General features: G+C 34.1%; 1 protein-coding gene across 1 annotated transcript; it reads left to right on the forward strand.

Moving 5' to 3' along the window:
* The first annotated feature begins 8,943 nt into the window (after window positions 1–8,943).
* LOC111058638 (AMMECR1-like protein) lies at window positions 8,944–20,415 on the forward strand. The gene is given in 6 exon segments (XM_039419900.1): window positions 8,944–8,990; window positions 8,992–9,156; window positions 16,889–16,999; window positions 20,204–20,223; window positions 20,226–20,297; window positions 20,300–20,415. Coding segments are annotated over 6 exon segments (531 nt in total).
* The last annotated feature ends 2,256 nt before the right edge of the window (window positions 20,416–22,671 follow it).

Here is a 22,671-nt window from a genome sequence, read left to right on the forward strand (position 1 = left end):
CTACTCTGTTCTTTGTTGCGTGTTGTTGACTACCTCATTACCCACTTATGTGGGTAGCATTACATATTGCAACAAAGTTAGTATTAAACTCTGGTCTATTCGGTAGTTTTTTGCTAACTTTCTGTAATTTCGCAGCGTTTTTCATAACCAAAAAAGTAAAATGTTTCTAATACATCAAACAGGCAAGAATAAGCTACAGAGTAGCTTTGAAACTTTCAACAAACCAATCACTTTCCTAAGCAATGCTTCTAATCAGGTCATTCTTCCATTACATTTTACAGTAAAATAAACGATCAGTGAACCAAAATAGAATTATCATTATTATTGTAGATGATGATTAAAACCAGATTAACTAATATCGTGTATCAGGTCAACTGCATTTCTTTTAAATGATGAATGATATAACTGGGTGATTTTTTTCATTGTTATATACTTATTAAATTAGAATATTATGAAGGCCTTTACATGTACAATATCAAGTCATTGAAACGCTAACATTTCCATTGATGGGTATCAGGATTTACATAAGTCAATGACTATCTACCTTTTACCGTCAATGACTATTTGGTGCTTTATTGAACCTATTTTATAGTTCATATTATTTTGTATAAACTATATTATTTTTTAATTGAGTATTCAACAACACGTAATACTTTTTATTTAGAGAATTTTTCTCAAAGCTTGTCTAATTATTACTATGTTACAACTATTGTTGTCGATTTTCTTAACTAATTCGCTTGCGTAACTTTGTAACTTTGAAGTTTTTAATGTTTCTGCTGAAACGCTCTTCAAACAGATTTAAGAAACAGTATGATTCAAAATAAATATAATAAGTCGATGTGCCTTAATACTAGAGACTGGTCTGCTAGTTTAGATGCTCAATAATCTTTTTCTAAAAAAGGTTGTTAAATATCAATTCATGCTAACGTCTATAAAATTACTAGACATTTTTGTGTGGTATAAAATTACAGAGGCCTATATCACAGAATAGATATACTATGCCTATGTCTATGTGTATAATTTTATATAACTCACCTTCAAGGATAAGGTGACAATGCTATTTCTATTTAAATTTTTAAATTTAAAAACCTGATGAGACGGATTAAGAAATAAACATTAGTTTTTTTTGTTATTTCATGATTATTCAAAATATACTCGTATATTCTTTATTAGATTTTCAGTTGAATCTACAATGATATTTGTTTAGTTACTACATTTTGTCATAATATACACTAATCAATTCTATTCACAGATCTAGGCGTAGGGCTCTGTAATTTTCTATTCACAAATTGTTATGTTATCTATTCTTTTTATTTTAAAACTTACACCTGTTGAACAGTTTCCTGTATAATTTATGTAGTAATAGTCTTGAAGTTTTACAATTCAATTGATAGATTCCTTTTTTTTAATTTATTGATGCATTTGCTATTTTTTTTCAATGTGTTTTGATAGGTTGGAATATAATTATCCCAATATTTCATGACATTGCTATAAAGCTTATTTCTCAATGAATTATGTTGAGTCTTAAGAACGTATGTTTATGTTTTTGAAGGGACAAAAATCCAAAAACGTAATATTTTGACTTGTAATCCTCTATTATTTCTCAATTATAATTCTCAAATTGAACGAATGAAATCGAACGAATCTCTTTGAATATTTCTGTGCACTCTATTTTACCTACTATCTTCAGTTTGGAATCGAGTGCTTATTTGCTCTTGTAACTCCTATACTTTTCTAGTTATGCCCTAGTAACTATATCAAGTATTCAGTTACCTATCGAATTTATTACTTTTAAACGATTAAAGTAAAAAACTCGTATTTAATGCTTTTTATTATTTGCTGAGAAATTAGTGTTCATTCTAGTTTTAGTAAGCTCTTTATAGATAAATTTTAATTCCTCTTTGCTTTCTGTATATTTTACAAAGTTAGTGAATTTTAGTACTTTTAATTGAAGTCTTTAAATGAAAGATGTCATGTGGAAAGGATCAAATAATATAACTATTTCAATCGCCATATTTTACTGTACTACATTATCACATGCGAAGGCTTTTCTAGTGAGATGTCCCATCATAAAATCATTACATTTCTCAAATAATTCAATAGTAATTAAATTCCATAATGAAATATTTATGTAAAATTGATATGAGAAAGATTTAGCTGATTAATTCAGCAAAAATTTTAGTGAACCATTTTCTAGGAATTGTCTATTTCCATTTTAATTGTCTATATCCATATTGTCATATATCTAATCACGAATTGTCTATTTACATCTTTTATTTTGTACAGTATAACAAATCTTTCTTTTCCTTAATTTGAGAGAGAAAACAGATTCACGTATTTTTGATATGTTTTCTATTTGAAAATTTGCATTTCTTATCTCTTAACACTTCAGATTAACCTCTAGTTTACTTCTATTTCCCTCTAGAACTTCCTATTTTCTAGACATGACAAAACAACGTCAACTTCTGCATTTGTGTTATCTTGAACATGTGAATATTGAAACGTATATTCCTAATAGTTTATATCTCTATTCTATTCTCACGACTCGGTTTTTAGCAATTATTCAATTTTTCCTAATTGACGAGCAGTTCTTCAATATTTCAATTATCATTGTTTTAATGATTTTGTAATTATTGTAAAATTAGATACTTCTACCATCTTTGATATTACCTAAAAAGGTATTGTAGCGTTTTTAGTTGTCTCGATTCTTTTTTTAATTTAGAATTTTTGCCAAATATTCCTCTCAAGTGCCTTGGATAATATTTACTCGTGGAAATCTTACATATTCAAAATACAATATGTAACTTATATTTATTTTTCATATTTATTTTATTTTATCTGATATTGTCTATGTTTTAAGTACATTTCAGATAAAATTAGTTGCCTCTAGTTGCCTTTACGTTTTAACCTAATATTTATTAAGATTCGCCTATCTCTCTTAGATGTAGCTAAACATCTCAAATGTTAGTGGTGACCTCTAGATTTATCTAATAATTTGAAATAAATTCAATATCCAGTCATGCAACTAGTCTTATTATGTAATAATTTATTTTTAATGAATCAAAATTATTAACTTTGTAGTTTGTTGTCAAATAAAGTTTGATGAACCCACTTTTATTCTTATTTTTTAGGCTGTTGATTGTATTATGGATTGATTTGTTTGTCGAATTGATTGCTTCATTTAATTCTGGCCTATCAAACCTATTAGGAATAGTACTTATTATTAAGTTTGTTTTTTTGCTGAGTGGCACAATTTCCTTGATTTTTTCTGTTACTTGAGGAAGATGATTCAAGTTAGGTTCATTTATATTATTTGAGCCACCCAGTACAATTAGATAGTCATTTTCATCAAAGTCTTTAGTTTGTTCCCTAGCTGACTCTACAACTGCATTAATTGATGCACTTGGCTTGAAAAAACATTGGACATCAAATTTATTTTTCAATCTTTTATCAAGGAGATCACTGCAATCACGTCCATGACTGGACGTCAGTAGCAGAACTCTCCCTTTCCTATCTTTATTTCCCTCAGCTATATTTTTGGTTGCTGTCTTCAAAACCTCACTGTACGTTTTATTTCGACCATTTTCAGAGCATTTCCCATCATTTAGGTTAGATTCTATTTTTTTGCATTTGGACGGAGGTTCTATCATACATTTAGTATTATCAAATTTAGATTTTAGTTTCTTTATTTCCTCCGACATTAGACTACATTGATTTTTTAGATTTAGTATTTCTTTTTTATGGTCTTCATCTTGTAATTTTATAATCAGTTCCAAAGATTTAATTTCTTCTACCATCCCTAACCTTTCTTCCTCAGACGTTTTTAGAGTTACTTCTAATTGGTTTTTAAATTAGTGTGGCTACTTTGTAGTTGAGCAACTTTTTCGGCTAAAGTAGTTTGAGGAACTGGGGTTTTTGGTTTTGGCGTTTTTGAATTTTGGTTTTGGGAACGCGTAAGTACTCCCGCAATGTTTACATTTCTATTAATAACCTTCGGTGTTCTATTTGAGCTCATCTTCCTATCTAAGAAATATATTACTTGCAATAATAATAATTGATTTATAAATGATAGGATTTTAATTAGGTTATAATTTAGTCAAGTAAACTATCTATGTTTATTTTTAAATCTCGAAAACCTAACCTCAAAATAACCTCTAAACGATGTTTGGCTTATAAAATAGAATTAAGAATTAAAATCTAAAACAAAATGATAAAACGTGATCAAGAAACAATTAATAATGAAATTAATACAAAATTTGTACTTATCCGTGACTATTTATAACACAAAATCTTCCAAAACCCAGGAGCGAAATTATGTATGACTTTCATTCACAAAACCTCAAGGTCATTATAATAAGTAGGCCTACTATATACTATAATAGTATATAATAAGTAGGCCTACTCTAAATGAAGGATTTTTTTCAGTAACCTGAATCAATGTCAGACCTTTGTTTCAATCTCTACTACAATGTCTGCCATCCGATATTTTACCTATCTGAATCTTTCTTATTTTTGGTTTTATTGGCTTTACTAAACTTGAATTTTAAACAACACTTGAAGTGAAAATACACTTACTTTTGTAGTGACGATCGTTTCGACCTGTTGTTGGTTATCATCAAACTGTGGGAATTTACTCAGATGAGAAGGCTATGTGTGGTAAGGGATGAAGGTGGTGGAATAGGTTTGGTGGGGCTGGGTTGGTGGATACTTAGTGAGGTGGTAATTTTGAACTGTGGACTATTTTGTCAAAGAGTGTGTGGGAAGAGAAATTTACTTGATCATTTAGGAGACTGTTGAGAAATTGTTTTGTGTGGTTGTAAATTCGTATTGTTCCAATACATTGAGTTTTCTGCTTTTTTGTGAGATATGGAGGATTTCAAGATTGGTGGCGATGTCGGTGTATGTGTGGTTTGTTGATATAATATGGTCAGCTTTACTGCTAAAAATAACTCCTTGGAAATCAATTATTTGGATACCGTATAATGAATGGAAGTGAAGAAGAAAATTCAGTTATTGAGAAGTTTGAAATTCATTGCATAGCGATGTGAATAAACAGCAAAATTCGAAAATATGGCATGGTACAAAGTAAAAATTCGTAAGTTGTGGGCTCTTCTGAATTAATAGCTAGGAAGGAATTGTGTGTGAACCGTAAGGCTAGGGCCAGACGAGCGCACAAAGTGCGTCCGTTGCAACTTACTTTTTGACGTCCGTTGTAGAAATACATAGAAGTGAATTGGTGACAACACACGAGCACTGAACTCTATACTAAGTATAGAGTTAGTACTAGTTAGTATAGAGTTCACTGCACACGAGGTACGTGCGTACCAAGTAACGGAATTCGTAACGGACGGTGATTTTTGAACTGCGCAGAAATGCTACAACGCACGTCGAACCATGCAAAAGTTATTGCATCGTCTGGTTCAATTGCTTAAAGCCAACTGACGTTGACGCACCACACTCAACGCTCGTGTGGTGTCATTGGCGACGGCCGCAAAAAGTAAGTTGCAATGGACGCACTATGTGCGCTCGTGTGGCCCTTGCCTTATTTTCTCCATTTTTTCGAATTCAAATTTATTTATTCAAGTAAGTACAATACATTCCAGTATATACACGAATCTACAATAAATTACAGTACAACAGCTAATTATGCAACAAATTTCACATATTACGAAAACTTATTATTTACTATGAAGATTGAATGCAACACTAGAATATAGTAATGTAATAATATAGTACTGTAATATAACTACATAAATCAGCGGTGTTTCAACAATAATAAATGATAATTTCAATGAATAAATATACACCCCACTATAAATTATATGTGTTCCATTATCATAGAACCATACGCACTGCTTCTTGATATTTATCTTTTGAAAGATTGATTGTACAAAGGTACAATATCATACTAAAAGGTCAGTTGACCATGCTTTGTACTGAAGCTACGAACCAATCATGAATTGAGTCCCAAGTTATATTAATGGTTATACTACGGTACATGTAAAAACATTTAGTAGAGCAACGAGGATGAAAGTACCTATCGGATAGTGTATGCTATAATCTATTAATATAGTTGCTTATGTACACTTGCTGGTGTACAGCAAATCATTTGCATTGATTTCAATACCTGCTTTCATGTGCAATGAGTATCAATGGAATAAACATTCCCTGTTGCACGTATGACTTTTAAATTTAACCACTGACAAATAATGGTGTCTTCTGCTTATCATTGATTTCGGTATATGATAGACATTTAATCACAGTTAAATTTAATAAACGTACGAGCAGCCAGGAGAAAGAGTTTCATTCAACGAATATTAGTCATATCGACTGACACTGTTTCGCATTCTTACTTGACAAACTCCCCATTTGTTGCAATAGCTCAATTGCAGATTATCAAATCAAATGTTAAATGAGATTGTTCCAAATGTTGTTTGTAAAGTGAGAAAGCTACATAGAATGGAATTGAGTCATGAAATTCTACATAAATTCCCACTAGAAAATGACTATAAATGGTTGGAACATGCTGTGTGGATAAATTGAGCATTTCCAGAGGTACTTTGAGATTATGGCTGTGCAAAGGCTAAAAATAAACTTTCTACTGGTGATATTTTTCTTAGTTTTTCGATTTGTATATCATCAAGCTATCCAAATGAAAAAGTTTCATCAAGAAAACATTTTTCTCGATCATTACTTTTGAGATCTGAGTGCCTAAAGTTTAATTTTTGTGACAAAACATTTCGAAAAATGGAGAAAATAAGGCAAGGGCTACACGAGCGCACAAAGTGCGTCCGTTGCAACTTACTTTTTGACGTCCGTTGTAGAAATACATAGAAGTGAATTGGCGACAACACACGAGCACTGAACTCTATACTAAGTATAGAGTTAGTACTAGTTAGTATAGAGTTCACTGCACACGAGGTACGTGCGTACCAAGTAACGGAAGTCGTAACGGACGGTGATTTTTGAACTGCGCAGAAATGCTAGAACGCACGTCGAACCATGCAAAAGTTATTGCATCGTCGGTTCAATTGCTTAAAGCCAACTGACGTTGACGCACCACACTCAACGCTCGTGTGGTGTCATTGGCGACGGCCGCAAAAAGTAAGTTGCAATGGACGCACTATGTGCGCTCGTGTGGCCTTGCCTTATTTTCTCCATTTTTTCAAATTCAAATTTATTTATTCAAGTAAGTTACAATACATTCCAGTATATACACGAATCTACAATAATTACAGTAACAACAGCTAATTATGCAACAAATTTCACATATACGAAAACTTATTATTTACTATGAAGATTGAATGCAACATTAGATTATTGATAATATAGTACTGTAATGTAACTACATAAATCAGCGGTGTTTCAACAAAAAATAAATGATAATTTCAATGAATAAATATACACCCCACTATAAATTATATGTGTTCCATTATCATAGAACCATACGCACTGCTTCTTTGATATTTATCTTTTGAAAGATTGATTGTACAAAGGTACCAATATCATACTAAAGGTCAGTTGACCATGCTTGTACTGAAGCTACGAACCAATCATGATTTTAGTCCAAAGTTATATTAATGGTTCATACTACGGTACATGTAAAAACATTTAGTAGAGCAACGAGGATGAAAGTACCTATCGGATAGTGTAGGCTATAATCTATTAAATATAGTTGCTTATGTACACTTGCTGGTGAGGCTGTAATTCAGGTTATATATTGCTCACCTTTGGATCAAACTGTGTATTGTTCTTGATTCAAGGTCAGGGTATTCAGTTATTTATTTTTAGCCTACATACAGTAGATTCTAGTATGTAGAGTTGGAGTTTTTGTTTCATTGATGCTATTGGACTGTGATAACAACGTACTTGTGAGCCCTCGGGTGGGAACTCGCTCAAAATTCTGTGATATTCCGTCTGCGGTGAGCTTGGAAGTGCGGTCACAGAAGGGGGAACACTATATTCTTTCCGTAGTGAAAAGACAAGATAAAAATGCAGTTTTTTTCCACTCCAAAATTATTTTTATTATGACGTTTCACTACCGCGTACCGTATCACAAAGGAAAGACATGTGCTCCTTATTCTTCACTTTAAGTATAAAATCTTTACCAACTTATTGTAAGTGAAGAAGAAGAAACAGTACCCTAGTCTTCCTTTGTGGTAGGCCTACTACCTACGGTACCAGTAGTATATAATAATAATATCGTGTGACCTGGCGGCTCAGGTCTGGTGTCAGAGTTTTCAGGTCGCAACTGATCAATTTCAGGGCCTCTGACATGACCTAACGACTGCTTTTTAGGCAGCCGGGACCGACGTCTTAACGTCCATTCGAAACACGGGAGTGGCCCGAGAAAAATATCTTGCCCGGGCTGGAATTCGAACCCGGGCCTTTGGATTACAGTAGTGAAAAGTCAAGATAAACTGCAGTTTACTGCATATGAAAATGAACATGACTGAAGGTCATGACTGAAAATGAATGAAAGAACATGATTGTGCTTCCTCTTTTTTTCTCAAGTACCTAAGTGAAGTACTTCACTTGATTATTTATTTTATCAATTAATATGATAAATCGTTATTATTTTTATGTAAGTGAAGATGAAGAAGACTGAAACTAGACCTACCAATACATTCTGGTTTGGAGTGAAAAAGAGAATCTTTTCAAAATCTTCTAAAAATATAGCGTAATATATACGGTTTTAATAAATTAATAAATCCTATTTTTATAATTCGGAGTATAACGTACGTAGAAACTGTCATCGTAATTTTATAATTTTCAAAACCATTTATCAAGCTTAGATAAAATTAGCAAAAAAACTTATATTATCAAGCTATGAACATTCAAATTTACCGCGCATGCCAAAATATGTTTGGATCATGACGTCAGCTGAGATTTAAGATTTCAGTCAGCTTTCTGTTTCTGTGATTCTTGAAAGAGCGAACTAAAATGGCTTCTGGTTGTTGTGGGGCAAAAAAGCAAAAACTAAATAATCGTCAAGTGTCCTTGTAATACAATGAATGGTACTGAAAATACTAACAACATTCATCATAGTGAAATGGTGGCTCATCCTGATATGGGCTTTTTCTGTTTCGACGTTTTGTACTGCCATTTAACTAGTTTAGAACCTCCGAAAACTCCTGATTTCTGCAACGATCCATAGTAAGTAGCCTTGAGGTTAGCCAGGTTTTATAAGAAAAATATTCCTTGTTCAAAAATAATTTATCATTTGAATCACAAAGAAAGTGAGTCTTAAGTAAGTATAATGGATATTTCTAAATACTCATGAATTTATTTATTTTATTTTAATGTTTTTTTTATTTTAGCTGGTGTAGACTTGAGCTGTGTTTACACCAGTTATTAACAAAAGGTTTTTTCTCCGTCCTTATAGATTTTATTATATTGAACATAACTTATCATACACATGATAAACATAATTATGAATGCTTAATATCTCTAAAATTACAAGATTTTGTCAATTAGTAATAGTTACAGTAGTATCTTTGGGTCGCGAGATACTGATCTATGATAATTATCATCAAGTAAATATATAGGACAAGTTTAAAACTACCCAACTTTGTTGCCAATTTTAAAGGGTGGGATTCACTTTGTTCTGACAGCATATTTGTTATGACATCAACACATTCCATCCTTCTATCAGTAAATACATTTGTCTATCAGTGAATCCTTCTTGGTCCCACATTATGTATTATATACATAGGCTAAATGATCTGTCATCTTGCTCCACTAAGCCACTTATTCAGTATGCCGATGACACATAGTATCACTAATTCAAGTTTGAAAGCTATAGTCAGCCAAACACAGGAAGAGCTACTGAATATCTAGAGATGGTTTGCTGCAAATAATCTGTCTATGAATACAAGTAAGACTAAGTTTATACTTTCCAACACCCCCATTTTCCAGCCAAAAACTTTAATAAATAATAATGATCTTCTTGAAGTAGAACTAACACTAGATACCCAGTAGATTAGACTGGTCAGTACACACTCAAAAATATGCTCCAGGGTTAACTGAGCTATTTTCTCCCTACGAGTGCTCAAAAACACATTGAGTTTCAAAGCCTTAATGGTGGTATATTAGGGTTATGAAGGTTGAAGGTTTGAAGGTTGGCAGGACTGGTCTGCCGGTGATGGTTTGTGGTGAAGTTACTCTCAATTTTCTCTTGTAATAAATAATTATTTCTTACCTGCTGTGTTCCGAGTTAAGTGCTAGTGGGTGCGAGAGTGTGGTTATTTGGAAAGGTATTAATTTTCTCTCCTGGCTCACTCTTGAATCTTAAGTGATCGCTAATTAATTTTGCTAATCATAACCTCAATTCATACTATCCAATAACAAGAATTCTATTTTCAACAATCCTCTGCGCGGAAAAGAGCCTGCTGTTTTCGGTTTCTACTGATAACAGCTCTGAACTTTCAACATCTGTAAACTCCACTGATATAGTCAGCCGAGCTTATAAACAATTTAATAGAGTGATAAATAACTACGATTCATTTTTCTCAATTCATTCGTCTCCCTATTATATATCAATTATTATCTCCACACCCAGACGATTTTATCAAGTCAAATTATTTCTTGTGTTGTGATCATGATTTTCTTGCTGTTTCATAAAGTTATCTTCATTTTCCTTCATGTAAAAGATTTACATAAATATACATACTAGCAAGGGTTGGGACGCTAAGTTTCTTGAAAGCATCTCTACATGACTCGTTGAATTGAGTCCTGCAATGCATCTTATGGCTTTTTTCTGCCATAGAAACACTCTGCTGGCAGAAGAGCCGTTGCCCCATAAACGGAGACCATAATTAAATGTGAATGGAAGAGACCGTAGTATGCCATCATCAAAACTCCAGGGCTGACTGATAGTTTAAGTTTACGTAGAAGAAAGGGCTCTTGATAGTTTTTTACAAAGAAACTCGATATGGTCTTCCCAGCATAGCTTACTGTCCAGCATTAAGCCCAGCAATTTGACCGGCTTCGTGTAGTTTTTTAGGCTAGGATCTATTTGCTCTTCAAGGAAAATAATATCCTCTCAGTTTTGGCTCATTAAGACGGAGGCTGTTGGCATTGTACCATATTTTGAGTTTTTGTTGAAACGTCAAGGTCATGAATAAGATTTTCCGCATCGCACCAGAATTGAGAATGTAGTGTCGTCGGCATACAATATTGAAAAGCATGGTATATACAACTGAAATCATTTACGTACACTAGAATAAAAACGGCCCCAAAACAGACCCTTGAGGGACGCCTGTTTTCACGCTTTTGGGCTAGATAGTTTATTATTTACTTTTACCAACTGTTGTATATTGCTCAAGAAGCTTTGAATCAGAGTCAGCTCGCTACCTTCAATACCATAGTATCTCAACTTTTCAAACAATATTGAATGTGACATGGAGTCAAACGCACGACTCAGGTCCAGTAGATCACCAGCAACCATACATTGGCTTTCAAAGCTCTCAAGAAGTAGTTGACAACCTTTTCAATCGCCATAGTTGTTGAATGATTTGGTCTAAATCCAAATTGATGGGGTTGAGCAAATATTTTCTACAAAGTACTCATACAGCTGGTTCAGTAGACATGCCTCAATGTTTTACCTACGATCGAGACTATTGCTATTGGTCTGTAGCTTTCTGGCAGTTCCTTTTCACCTTTTTTATAGATTGGATTTATTATCGACATTTTCAAGCATTCAGGAAAAGCTCCAAGTATCATAATCAAATTAATTACACATGTCAGTGGACGGAGAATCGAATCGATAATGTTCTTCACCGTATAATTTGAAAGACCAAAGGTATCCTCACTTCTTGAGAACTGAGATTTCACTATGGACTTCCGTTTCAATGTCAACCTCTTTCCATGCAAATCTTGGTGCAGCCACATTTTTTAAATTGATGAGATTACATTTTTCCAGCATATCTCCATTGTAACTGATGTAGAGATAGACATATCCGAGCATGAACTCCTGCACTAAGAAAAAAATCATTCAGTTTCTCAGGAGGATGTTGATTGTAGTTGATGACTTATTCTTGTGTTTAGATTCATTGTTGATGATTTTCCATGCTGTTTTACATTTATTGTTATATTCTGTCAACAGCTTGTCTTGAGTGACAACTTTGCCCTAGCATCGCTCAGTGTAAGGTTTTGAAATCTTGAATCTCTCTTTGTCTTCATTGGCACCTCGGATCTTCCAAATTTTATACAAGATTAACAGGTCTTGGTCTATTAACCACTGTTAATCTTGTATCAAATTTGGAAGATCCGAGGTGCCAATGAAGACAAAGAGAGATTCAAAGATTCAAAAAACTTTACACTGAAGCGATTGCTAGGGCAAAGTTGTCACTCAACGACAAGCTGTTGACAGAATATAACAATAAATGTAAAACAGCATGGAAAATCATCAACAATGAATCTAAACACAAGAATAAGTCATCAACTACAATCAACATTCCTCCTGAGAAACTGAATGATTTTTCTTAGTGCAGGAGTTCATGCTCAGGATAGTCTATCTCACATCAGTTACAATGGAAGATATGCTGGAAAAATGTAATCTCATCAATTTAAAAAATGTGGCTGCACCAAGATTTGCATGGAAAGAGGTTGACATTGAAACGGTGAAGTCCATAGTGGGAAATCTCAGTTCTCAAGAAGTGAGGATACCTTTGGTCTTTCAAATTATACGGTGAAGAACATTATCGATTCGATTCTCCGTCCACTGACATGTGTAATTAATTTGATTATGATACTTGGAGCTTTTCCTGAATGCTTGAAAATGTCGATAATAAATCCAATCTATAAAAAAGGTGAAAAGGAACTGCAGAAAGCTACAGACCAATAGCAATAGTCTCGATCGTAGGTAAAATCATTGAGGCATGTCTACTGAAACAGCTGTATGGAGTACTTTGTAGAAAATAATTTGCTCAACCCCAATCAATTGGATTAGACAAATCATTCAACAACTATGGCGATTGAAAAGGTTGTCAACTACATTCTTGAGAGCTTTGAAAGCCAATGTATGGTTGCTGGTGATCTACTGGACCTGAGTCGTGCGTTTGACTCCATGTCACATTCAATTTTGTTGAAAGTTGAGATACTATGGATTGAAGGTAGCGAGCTGACTCTGATTCAAAGCTTCTTGAGCAATAGACAACAGGTGGTAAAAGTAAATAATAAACTATCTAGCCCAAAAGCCGTGAAAACAGGCGTCCCTCAAGGGTCTGTTTTGGGGCCGTTTTTTTTTCTAGTGTACGTAAATGATTTCAGTTGTAATATACCATGCTTTAATATTGTATGCCGACGACACTACAATCTCAATTCTGGTGCGAATGCGGAAAATTATTCATGACCTTGACGTTTCAACAAAAACCTCAAAAATATGGTACAATGCCAACAGCCTCCGTCTTAATGAGACCAAAACTGAGAGGATATTATTTTCCTTGAAGAGCAGAATAGATCCTAGCCTAAAAAAACTACACGAAGCCGTCAAATTGCTGGGCTTAATGCTGGACAGTAAGCTAGCTGGGAAGACCATATCGAGTTTCTTTGTAAAAAACTATCAAGAGTCACCTTTCTTTACGTAAACTTAAACTATCAGTCAGCCCTGGAGTTTTGATGATGGCATACTACGGTTCTTCCATTCACATTTAAATTATGGTCTCGTTTAGGGGCAACTGCTTTCTGCCAGCAGAGTGTTTCTATGGCAGAAAAAAGCCATAAGATGCATTGCAGGACTCAAATTCAACGAGTCATGTAGAGATGCTTTCAAGAAACTTAGCGTCCCAACCCTTGCTAGTATGAATTTATGTAAATCTAATTTACATGAAGGAAAATGAAGATAACTTATGAAACAGCAAGAAAATCATGATCACAACACAAGAAATAAATTGACTGATAAAACTTCTATAAGCTGCACAAGACTTATAAAAGCCATAAATACCGCAGATTATTCTTTTCAATAAACTTCCCTTAACATTTAGAAGTCTTCCAAGCAGCAAATTCAAGAGAATAGTAAAAGAACTGCTGAGACGTAACGCATTCTATACAATAGAGGAATATCTCGATAGTCAAATATTGCAATGTAAATTTACACATGTTAACTTTAAAATGAGAATGAACTACTCACCTTGTTTTGCCTGCTTGTACGGAATAACTTATTGTCGCGACTAATTAAGACATTTCTCATGGCATGACTGTTACCTATTATAGCCTATTTATTTTTTATTTGTAGTTTTTAACTTGACACGATCCAATATATTATGTTATATTTGTTGATCAATAACAACATTCTATTCTATTCTATTCTATTATCTTTCCTTTTCCTCGAGTATGGCATAACCCTTTGGGGAAGATCTAACTTCTTCATCCAAGTATTTAGATCTTTGCAAAAACATTGAGAATTATTTGTGGTAAGCCCCCAGATATCCCTGTCGAGAGCTTTTCTTTAGTAGCAAGATACTCTCACTACCGTCACTTTATATCTTGGAGATCTGGACATACATTCACAAAAACCTACCAAACTTCACCCGCAATAATAATATCTAAACATTTGAGGTGGAAAAACAACATATTATCATCAAGCAAACTTCTGATCTACTGTTTACTCTTCAACTTATGGCATTTAAAACTTTAGATTGAAACTTGATACTCTTATTTATGTTTTTCATGTAATGTAAATTGTAGGAATAATTTTTCACATTGATTTTTCACTGTTCCCTTTTAAATAACTATTTATTAATTTGTAACTATTCTCTTAAATGTAGGAATAATTTGTCACATTGATTTTTCACTGTTCTCTTTTAAATAACTATTTATTAATTTGTAACTATTCTCTTTTGATTGATTATGATTGATCAAGTTAATTTTGATTTGAAATCCATAGAGTGAGTGCATGAAATATATATGTCAGTTTACTCGCGAAAACTGCGGCACTCAGAGCGTGCGAGGAGCTTGGTTGTTGGGTTCGGTGACGACAACTAAGCTCCTTGCACGCTGGCGTCAACTAGTCTCCCCGACAGTAAATCCCCTACTGGTTCAGTGGGGACTAGTTGTCGGGACCGAAGACGACATCCAAGCTCCTCGGACGCTCACGACAACCTAGCTCCCCGTCAGTTAAGCTCCTCTCTCAGGAGCTCAGTTGACGCCGTCAGTTGATCCCCTCAAAAGTGGTTTTAAAAGGAGCTTCACTGACGGGGAGCTTAGTTGTCTCATTCCCCGCTGGGAGGTGACATTGACGGTGATGTTGCCATTCTTAAAGAACTATGGCCAGCATGCTCACCCGATTTAAGCATATGCGATTTTTTTCTATGAGATTAACTTGAAAATAAAGTTTTCAACGATCGCCCACACACCTTGGAAAAACTAAAGGAGCGAATCAGAGAAGAGAAAAGTGAAATCTTAATCTTATTATTTTTTGAAACTTGAAAAAATTTGGGAGGAGACAGATTTGGGCTATGCCTGTTGTCTTTTCCCAATCATATTATTATACTATACTTATGATTTATGATTGTGAATGAAATTAATAAATGAAGAGCCTTACCAATCGCAGTGTGCCAAAATGCTGCTTATGGCTTGATATAATTTCCAAAAAATTAACAATAAAAACTATATTTCAAACTGAATTGAACCCATTAAAGATTTTTTCTCAAGTTGAACGGTTCATTACTCATAACCCTTCCAAACTCGTCAATCGGCTCTGCCCAAACCTGTATAACTTATAAACTTGTGTGTATATAGGAAATGACGTTGGGATACGGCGAGACAGAACATCCAAAGGATATCTGCAATAAAAGCAATATGAAAAATAAAAAAAAATCTAGTCAACTCATTTGGACATGAGTATTTTAAGCCATAGTGAGGTCCACGTTATAATGGGAGTGTTCGATTAGCAATGGTATTGCTATCCTTGTCTATCATTCAACAAAGCTGATAGTGCTATCTTTTTTTCTCTTTGCTCTGTTGCCAGATCGTATTTTAACAATGTATAATTAATAATTAAATAACAAAATATTTCATCTTAATTAAGAAAATTCATTATACAATTATTGAAAAATAAAATTTTTGCTTAATAAAATATGATTGGTCATTTTAAACAGTATATATATTGCTCGTGGGCCTCTTTGCAAAGTTCCAAGGTCAAGAAATTAGTAACACCAATAATATATTAGTAGATAATGGGGAAGTCATCTTTCGAATTAATTATATCATTGTACAGATCAGAGCTTATTCGATATTTTTATAGAGTGACGCGAAGGAATCTGAGAGAATAGAATGTAAGAACAGTGGTGATAATACTTTACGTACACCCATTGAAAGTTTGCACTCCTACTACGTTGCAATTTGTGTTCAACATGATTACAAATAATCACGTTTTCACTTACATACTTACACGAGAATACATATCCAAACACTAATATTTAATAGTGTTTAATATTTTCAACAATAATTGTGTTAAAAATATAGTATTTTCTAGAGATTCCTGATTAGAGGATCACGGTACCTAATCGGGCGTTTTTTCGTTCTTGCAGGACCAGGTTTCATTTCAGTAATACCACTGATGCACAGATTATTATGCCTTGGGTGCGTTGGATTTTTGGTTCAAATAAATTATGTGGAACTGACAATATCGCTTTTATTTCACCTTGATAAGGAAAAATTTCAGAACATCTCAGTTCATAGTTAATATTACATCAATAAATTTGTATCAACTACCGTCAATAGAAGGCAGTGACAAGACAGAGGATTGGCAACGTTTTTCTCCTATCTTTCTCCACTGCCATTATAACGTGGATCACTATAGTATAAGCTGGATGATAAATTATGATTATATGGATATGAAGTTGATTTGTTATTAATAACATTGTTGTTTTTTCTTTCATTGCAGTCCTTTGTTTGTGACATGGTCAATGGGCAGAGATCGGAGATTGCGGGGTTGTATTGGCACATTCAATGCAATAAATTTACACAACGGTCTTCGAGAATATGCTATTACTAGGTAAGATTCAAACCAAGTTGCTTAAAAATAAACTTGCGAAACTCCGAAATTTATTAGTTAGATCTTATTCTTAGGGCCGGTTTCCGAGCTCGGGATTTGGTCAAGTTCTAGACTTTAAACAGCTGGAGTCAGAAAATTGGCTTTCCGAAACGGGGCGTAGTCGCAGTCCACGTCCAAATTAAATTTCGAAAAAGTATAAAATTGAACACAAAATGAAATGAAGAGAAAATAGTGTAAGTTTCAGCTATTTTGAATAATTTAGGAATGTTAATTTCGTCAAGGAAAATCGTTCCAATAATTATATAAATGAGAAAATGAAAACTGCGACTACACTCCGTTTTGGAAAGCCAATCTCTGACTCCAGCTGTTTAAAGTCTAGAACTTGACTAAATCCGAGCTCGGAAACCGGCCCTATTGTATACAATTTTAAGAACATATCAAGCTACAAAATGATGTTTACTAATTAGATCTTCCGAATTTCCGATAGTACTATTCTTTCTTAGTGGCGTAATGTACACCCCCGCGGCGGGGGGGGCCCGGGTCCCTAGGAGTCCCGGGCTAGGGCCCGGATAATATGTAGGCTAATATAGGTTTTCTGAAAAATAAATAAAATACCCGGTTAGGGGGCCCGGTTAAGGACCGAAATGATAATTATTATTGCATACTTTAAAAATTAAAAATTTAATAATCATGGAAGTTTTTATGTGGAAAATGACATTGTGATTGAAGAAATGTCATTGTGTAAGAAGAAATATGCAATATGTTATCAGTCTGGTTATAAATTAATATCAAGAGAATTCAAGTAGAAAATAATTATAAAAATAATTATAAATAATAAATAATAGAAAATAATCATTATAATGAATAAGGCAAGAAAGAAAAAACAATCATTATTCAAATCTACTCGTAATATAATATATTCCATTGACAGAGCTTCATAATATTGTGTGTGGTAGTGAGCGTATTGAAAAATTAGGAGTGGTTTGTTTATAAATCATTAAAACTACATCCGGTGAGACAATCCAGACTGAGACTATTCAACCACTTACTTATAGTAAGATTTACTTCTTTTCTCTCTGATTCAAAACAAGATTGTCAGAATGGTTCTAAATTAGATCGTATCTTTATTACTATCTTTAAGAAGCATTGGAGGAAATATTTATTTTTCCCATGAATTCCTGAACATATATAGGCCTACCATATAGTGTGCAGGGGCGCCGTAAATATAAATACTATATAATAGCTTACTCAATTCATTATTCTAGCTCTAAAGGTTGGATTCTATATTTGTATTTTATATTGAATTCAATTTAGAACAAGTTTTATTTTTTTAAACTAAGCTGTAATTCACTCATGAAGATGTACGTCAACATTAGATGTTAATGCTTGGGATTAAGGGAGGAGGGGGCTGGAAAAAGGTGGTACGATTTTAGAAGAGGGGCACGGATTTTTTGCGGGGGGGCCCGGTTGGAATGTTTAATTTCGTCAAAGGAAAAACGTTCCAATAAATTATATAAATGAGAAAATAAAAACTGTGACTACACTCCGTTTGGGAAGCCAATTCTCTGACTCCAGCTGTTTAAAGTCTAGAACGACTAAATCCCGATCTCGGAAACCGGCCGGCCCCTATTGTATACAATTTTAAGAACATATCAAGCTACAAAATCTGGTTTAGCGCACTCACACAACTTTCCTTGCCGTTACGAAAACTGATTACCTGACGCTAGTGTTCCCGCGCATCTGAAGTCTACTAATTCAAAGATCTGTAGAGATTTTCATGCTCAATCTTTTCCATTTGGAATTTTTTGTTTAAATTGTATCTGAAGCCTGATAACTGGGAATCTAAAATCAAACTTTACCTTGATGGGGCGGAGCTCCTGAAATTTTTACAGATATGGGACTTGTGGCAGTTGATAGAGCTTAACAATGACTATTGTTTATTATGAATTTGATCAAATCGTTGGAGCCATTTTCGAGAAAATCGCGAAAAAACCTGCTTTTGACATTTCAGCCGCCATCTTGAATCGCATTGATCGAAATTGTTCTTGTCGGATCCTTATAGGGGAAGGACCTTAAGTTCCAAATTTCAAGTCATTCCGTTGATTGGGAGATGAGATATCGTGTACACAGACGCACATACACTCATACACAACACATACCCAAAAACCACTTTTTGGACTCAGGGGACCTCGAAACGTATAGAAATTTACAAATTGGGGTACCTTAATTTTTTTCGGAAAGAAATACTTTCCTTACCTCTATGGTAATAGGGCAAGGAAAGTAAAATTGATGTTTTACTAATTAGATCTTCCGAATTTCCGATTAGTACTATTCTTTCTGTAATGTTGTAAAAGTAGGCCTAATATTGCGGTAGATTTCCATATGAATGAAAACGACTCAAAGAAATACCGGAATGTTGTCTAGAATTATCACGAATTGATTGAATTTATTACGGTGTAATTTTCAGTGTGTAGTCAAAAACGACTTGATATTGTCATAACCACTGATTATTAATACAAACGACAATTATTTGTTGAAACACCGCCGATTTATGAAGTTACATCATAGTATTATATTATCCCAATTCAATCTTTATTCTCATTGATTAACTCTTCATATTAAGGCTGTGCAAAGGCTAAAAATAAACTTTCTACTGGTAAGTAAATTGTATTGACAATTTTTTTACTATTAATGCAAACTAAGATACTAGTTTCAGTTGTTATTCCATTATAAATTGATTAGGTTACACCAGTTTACTGATCGATAATCTTCTAAATTCAGCCTCAAAAGTGATTCCATTCCAAGTTTTTAAGTTATTTGAGAGCAAGAAAAAAATCAGGAAAAGTTTAAAATCACATATAATGTTTTTGTCAAACATAATTTTGTTGGTTATGTATTCTATGGCGCATGCGCAGAGAAGCAAGCAGACTACAAAATTCAATCGACCAATGATAGCTTGGATAGTTGGAGCTGTAACAATTTACCACGCTTCGACTGTGGGGCAGGAACTTGGAACTGGAACTGATTTCTGGTACAGAATCTGTCAAAACTCTTCCCATGGGACGCGGATCTTTTTACCTGGTAAATAGTGAATCGGACAATTTACCACATCTATGTACAGAACGGGTCATTGCAGGCTGGGCCAACTTGTGGACTATAGATGCATTAAGATGATTGCTTAGAGTGAGTGGATTGTGGTTGCAGTGCAGTGAAGGACACGCGCTTCATCCGATCACACGCGACGAGCTGAGCAAGCTGCACGTGTCGGTGTCCATTCTGCGCCACTTTGAGGATGGAACCACTACACGGACTGGCAGGTGGGCGTGCATGGCATCCGCATCGAGTTCCACAACGAGAAGGGCAACAAACGCACTGCCACCTACCTACCCAGGTTGCTCCCGAACAAGGTACACTGAACCTCTCATAAAGCTGGATTCCTACTTATCAGTATCAGTAGAGCATGATCCATGGTTCAGTGGATAGAGTACTTGTGTAGCAGCATAGAGATCCCGGGTTCAAACCCTCTCCTCTCATTACCAAAAGTTTTTTAACTAGTAGTTCTGTGAACAGTAGACCTCACGTAGTTTTTTCATCTGATGTCACCTGTTCTAGTTGATTCAGTTGAATCATAATTCACTCTTGAAAACTGTTGTTTTTCTCCAAGATCGAAAACTCACTTATGTTAATAACACAGTTCACGTTTGAATTTGTATCCCATATGATGATTTAGCAGTTTCGTGATAATCTTTCCATCTGATAAAAATATTTCTCAACTATTTTAAAATTATTTTTTTCCATTAAGAATATTTATATAATTTTTCAGCACTATTTTAGTCATTCAAACATTTTATTCTATTTTCAATCACCTATCAAATTTGTTTCTCAAATGTGTGAATATTGATACTGATGGGCACGCATCATAAAAAATATTGAAACACTACCTTATAGAAATAGACATAGACACGGAGACATCTGGTAATGCAAGACAATGAATAATCCACTTGTCAGCTGATTTCTTGAATAATTCTATAGTCTGATTGATCCGACCTTCAAAGTATGATGATATATATATATATATATATATATAGTATCTATATATATATATATATATATATATATAATATATATATATATATATATATATTTATATATATAGTGATATCAGAGTATGGGAGAATTCCTTTTCTTTTTCATATATACTTAAAATGCAAAATTTCAAAAAAAACCTTGTTATACATCGACGCGCAGTTGAAAAAGAATATTCCTGCCAAATCTCGTAATCGCGTCACATTCCGACAGACACAATCAAATCGAGTTGAAACATAGAACCTCCTACGTTCGGTCAACTAGATCACTCCCGTTTTATGGATGGACACGTTAAAATGTCGATCCCGGCTGAAGTATGTATTTGTAAGGCCCATCGACGGCTTAAATATATATATATCAACTAGGTGGAACCTTCCTGCAGGGACTCCCCACCAACAATCGAAATGTATTATTCATTTCGATGATTATGTATCTACTGAAATTTCAGTTATTATTGTATTAATAATTTGAAGTATTTCAAGTAAAATAATAATATCGAGTGACCTGGCTGGCTCAGGTCTGGTGTCAGAGTTTTCAGGTCGCAACTGATCAATTTCAGGGCCTGACAGACCTACGACTGCTTTTTAGGCAGCCGGGACCGACGGCTTAACGTGTCCCATCCGAAACACGGGAGTGGCCCGAGATAAATATCTTGCCCGGGCCGGGATTTGAACCCGGCCTCTAATCATGAAGCCAGCATCTGATCCACTCGACTACGGCCACTCCTAGTATTTCAAGTGATTTTGTATTTTGGCAAAATAAAGATTTTGATTTGAAAAAGCCATACGAATTTACTTTTTAGTATCAGTATAGCACCGATTATGCATACTAATAAATTGATTCATGATGTAGTATCCGGATGACTGATAATCGGATAGTCGAATTTAAATCTTACACTAGCTCTTGAGTGTAGACTTACCATAGAGGAGAGATGGGATAAGAAGATATTCCATGTCAGTCAGATATTCCACGGGCATATATGTGGGCATGAGGGCATATTCCATGTGCGCATCAAGTGGGCATATTTCATGTGGGCATCTTCCTCTGTAAAAAATTATCGTTTATATACTACAGAGTGAGTCATATGTAAGGGAACCTTCAATAAGTTGGAGACTGTTGTAGATAATAAATACTTTTTTTTTTTAAATATTTACCTAATTTTTCTCTACTCAAGTGAAATAAATTACAGTTATTCTAAAGCAGATGGAGACTGTTGCATTGTTGTGGCAGAGTTTATCCACATGCCTTGGCATGCACTGCAACTAACCCCCAGCGTTCACCTATCACTAAAGCTGCTATCTCAGTTAATATGGTTCAATCTTGCAAAATCCGGTAACCAATCGATAGTTAATTGAATTTACTAAAAGAAGTTATTCTTATTTTATTTGTAAAACCAACTGTTCTGAGTTATTTGAGAAACAAAATTTAAATGGCCGCTTTTGTTTCACGAATTTGAAAAATTATCATAATTTTTTTGTAGCTTTGTCTTGTTGTTACAAATGGTTTCGCAAAGTTTCAATTCGTATGTTTATTTGGAAATTCTAAAATTATCAAAAAATTATGAATAATACCAGCATATAGCCATT

This window comes from Nilaparvata lugens, chromosome 1 (genome assembly GCF_014356525.2).
Source record: "Nilaparvata lugens isolate BPH chromosome 1, ASM1435652v1, whole genome shotgun sequence".
Taxonomy (NCBI): domain Eukaryota; kingdom Metazoa; phylum Arthropoda; class Insecta; order Hemiptera; family Delphacidae; genus Nilaparvata; species Nilaparvata lugens.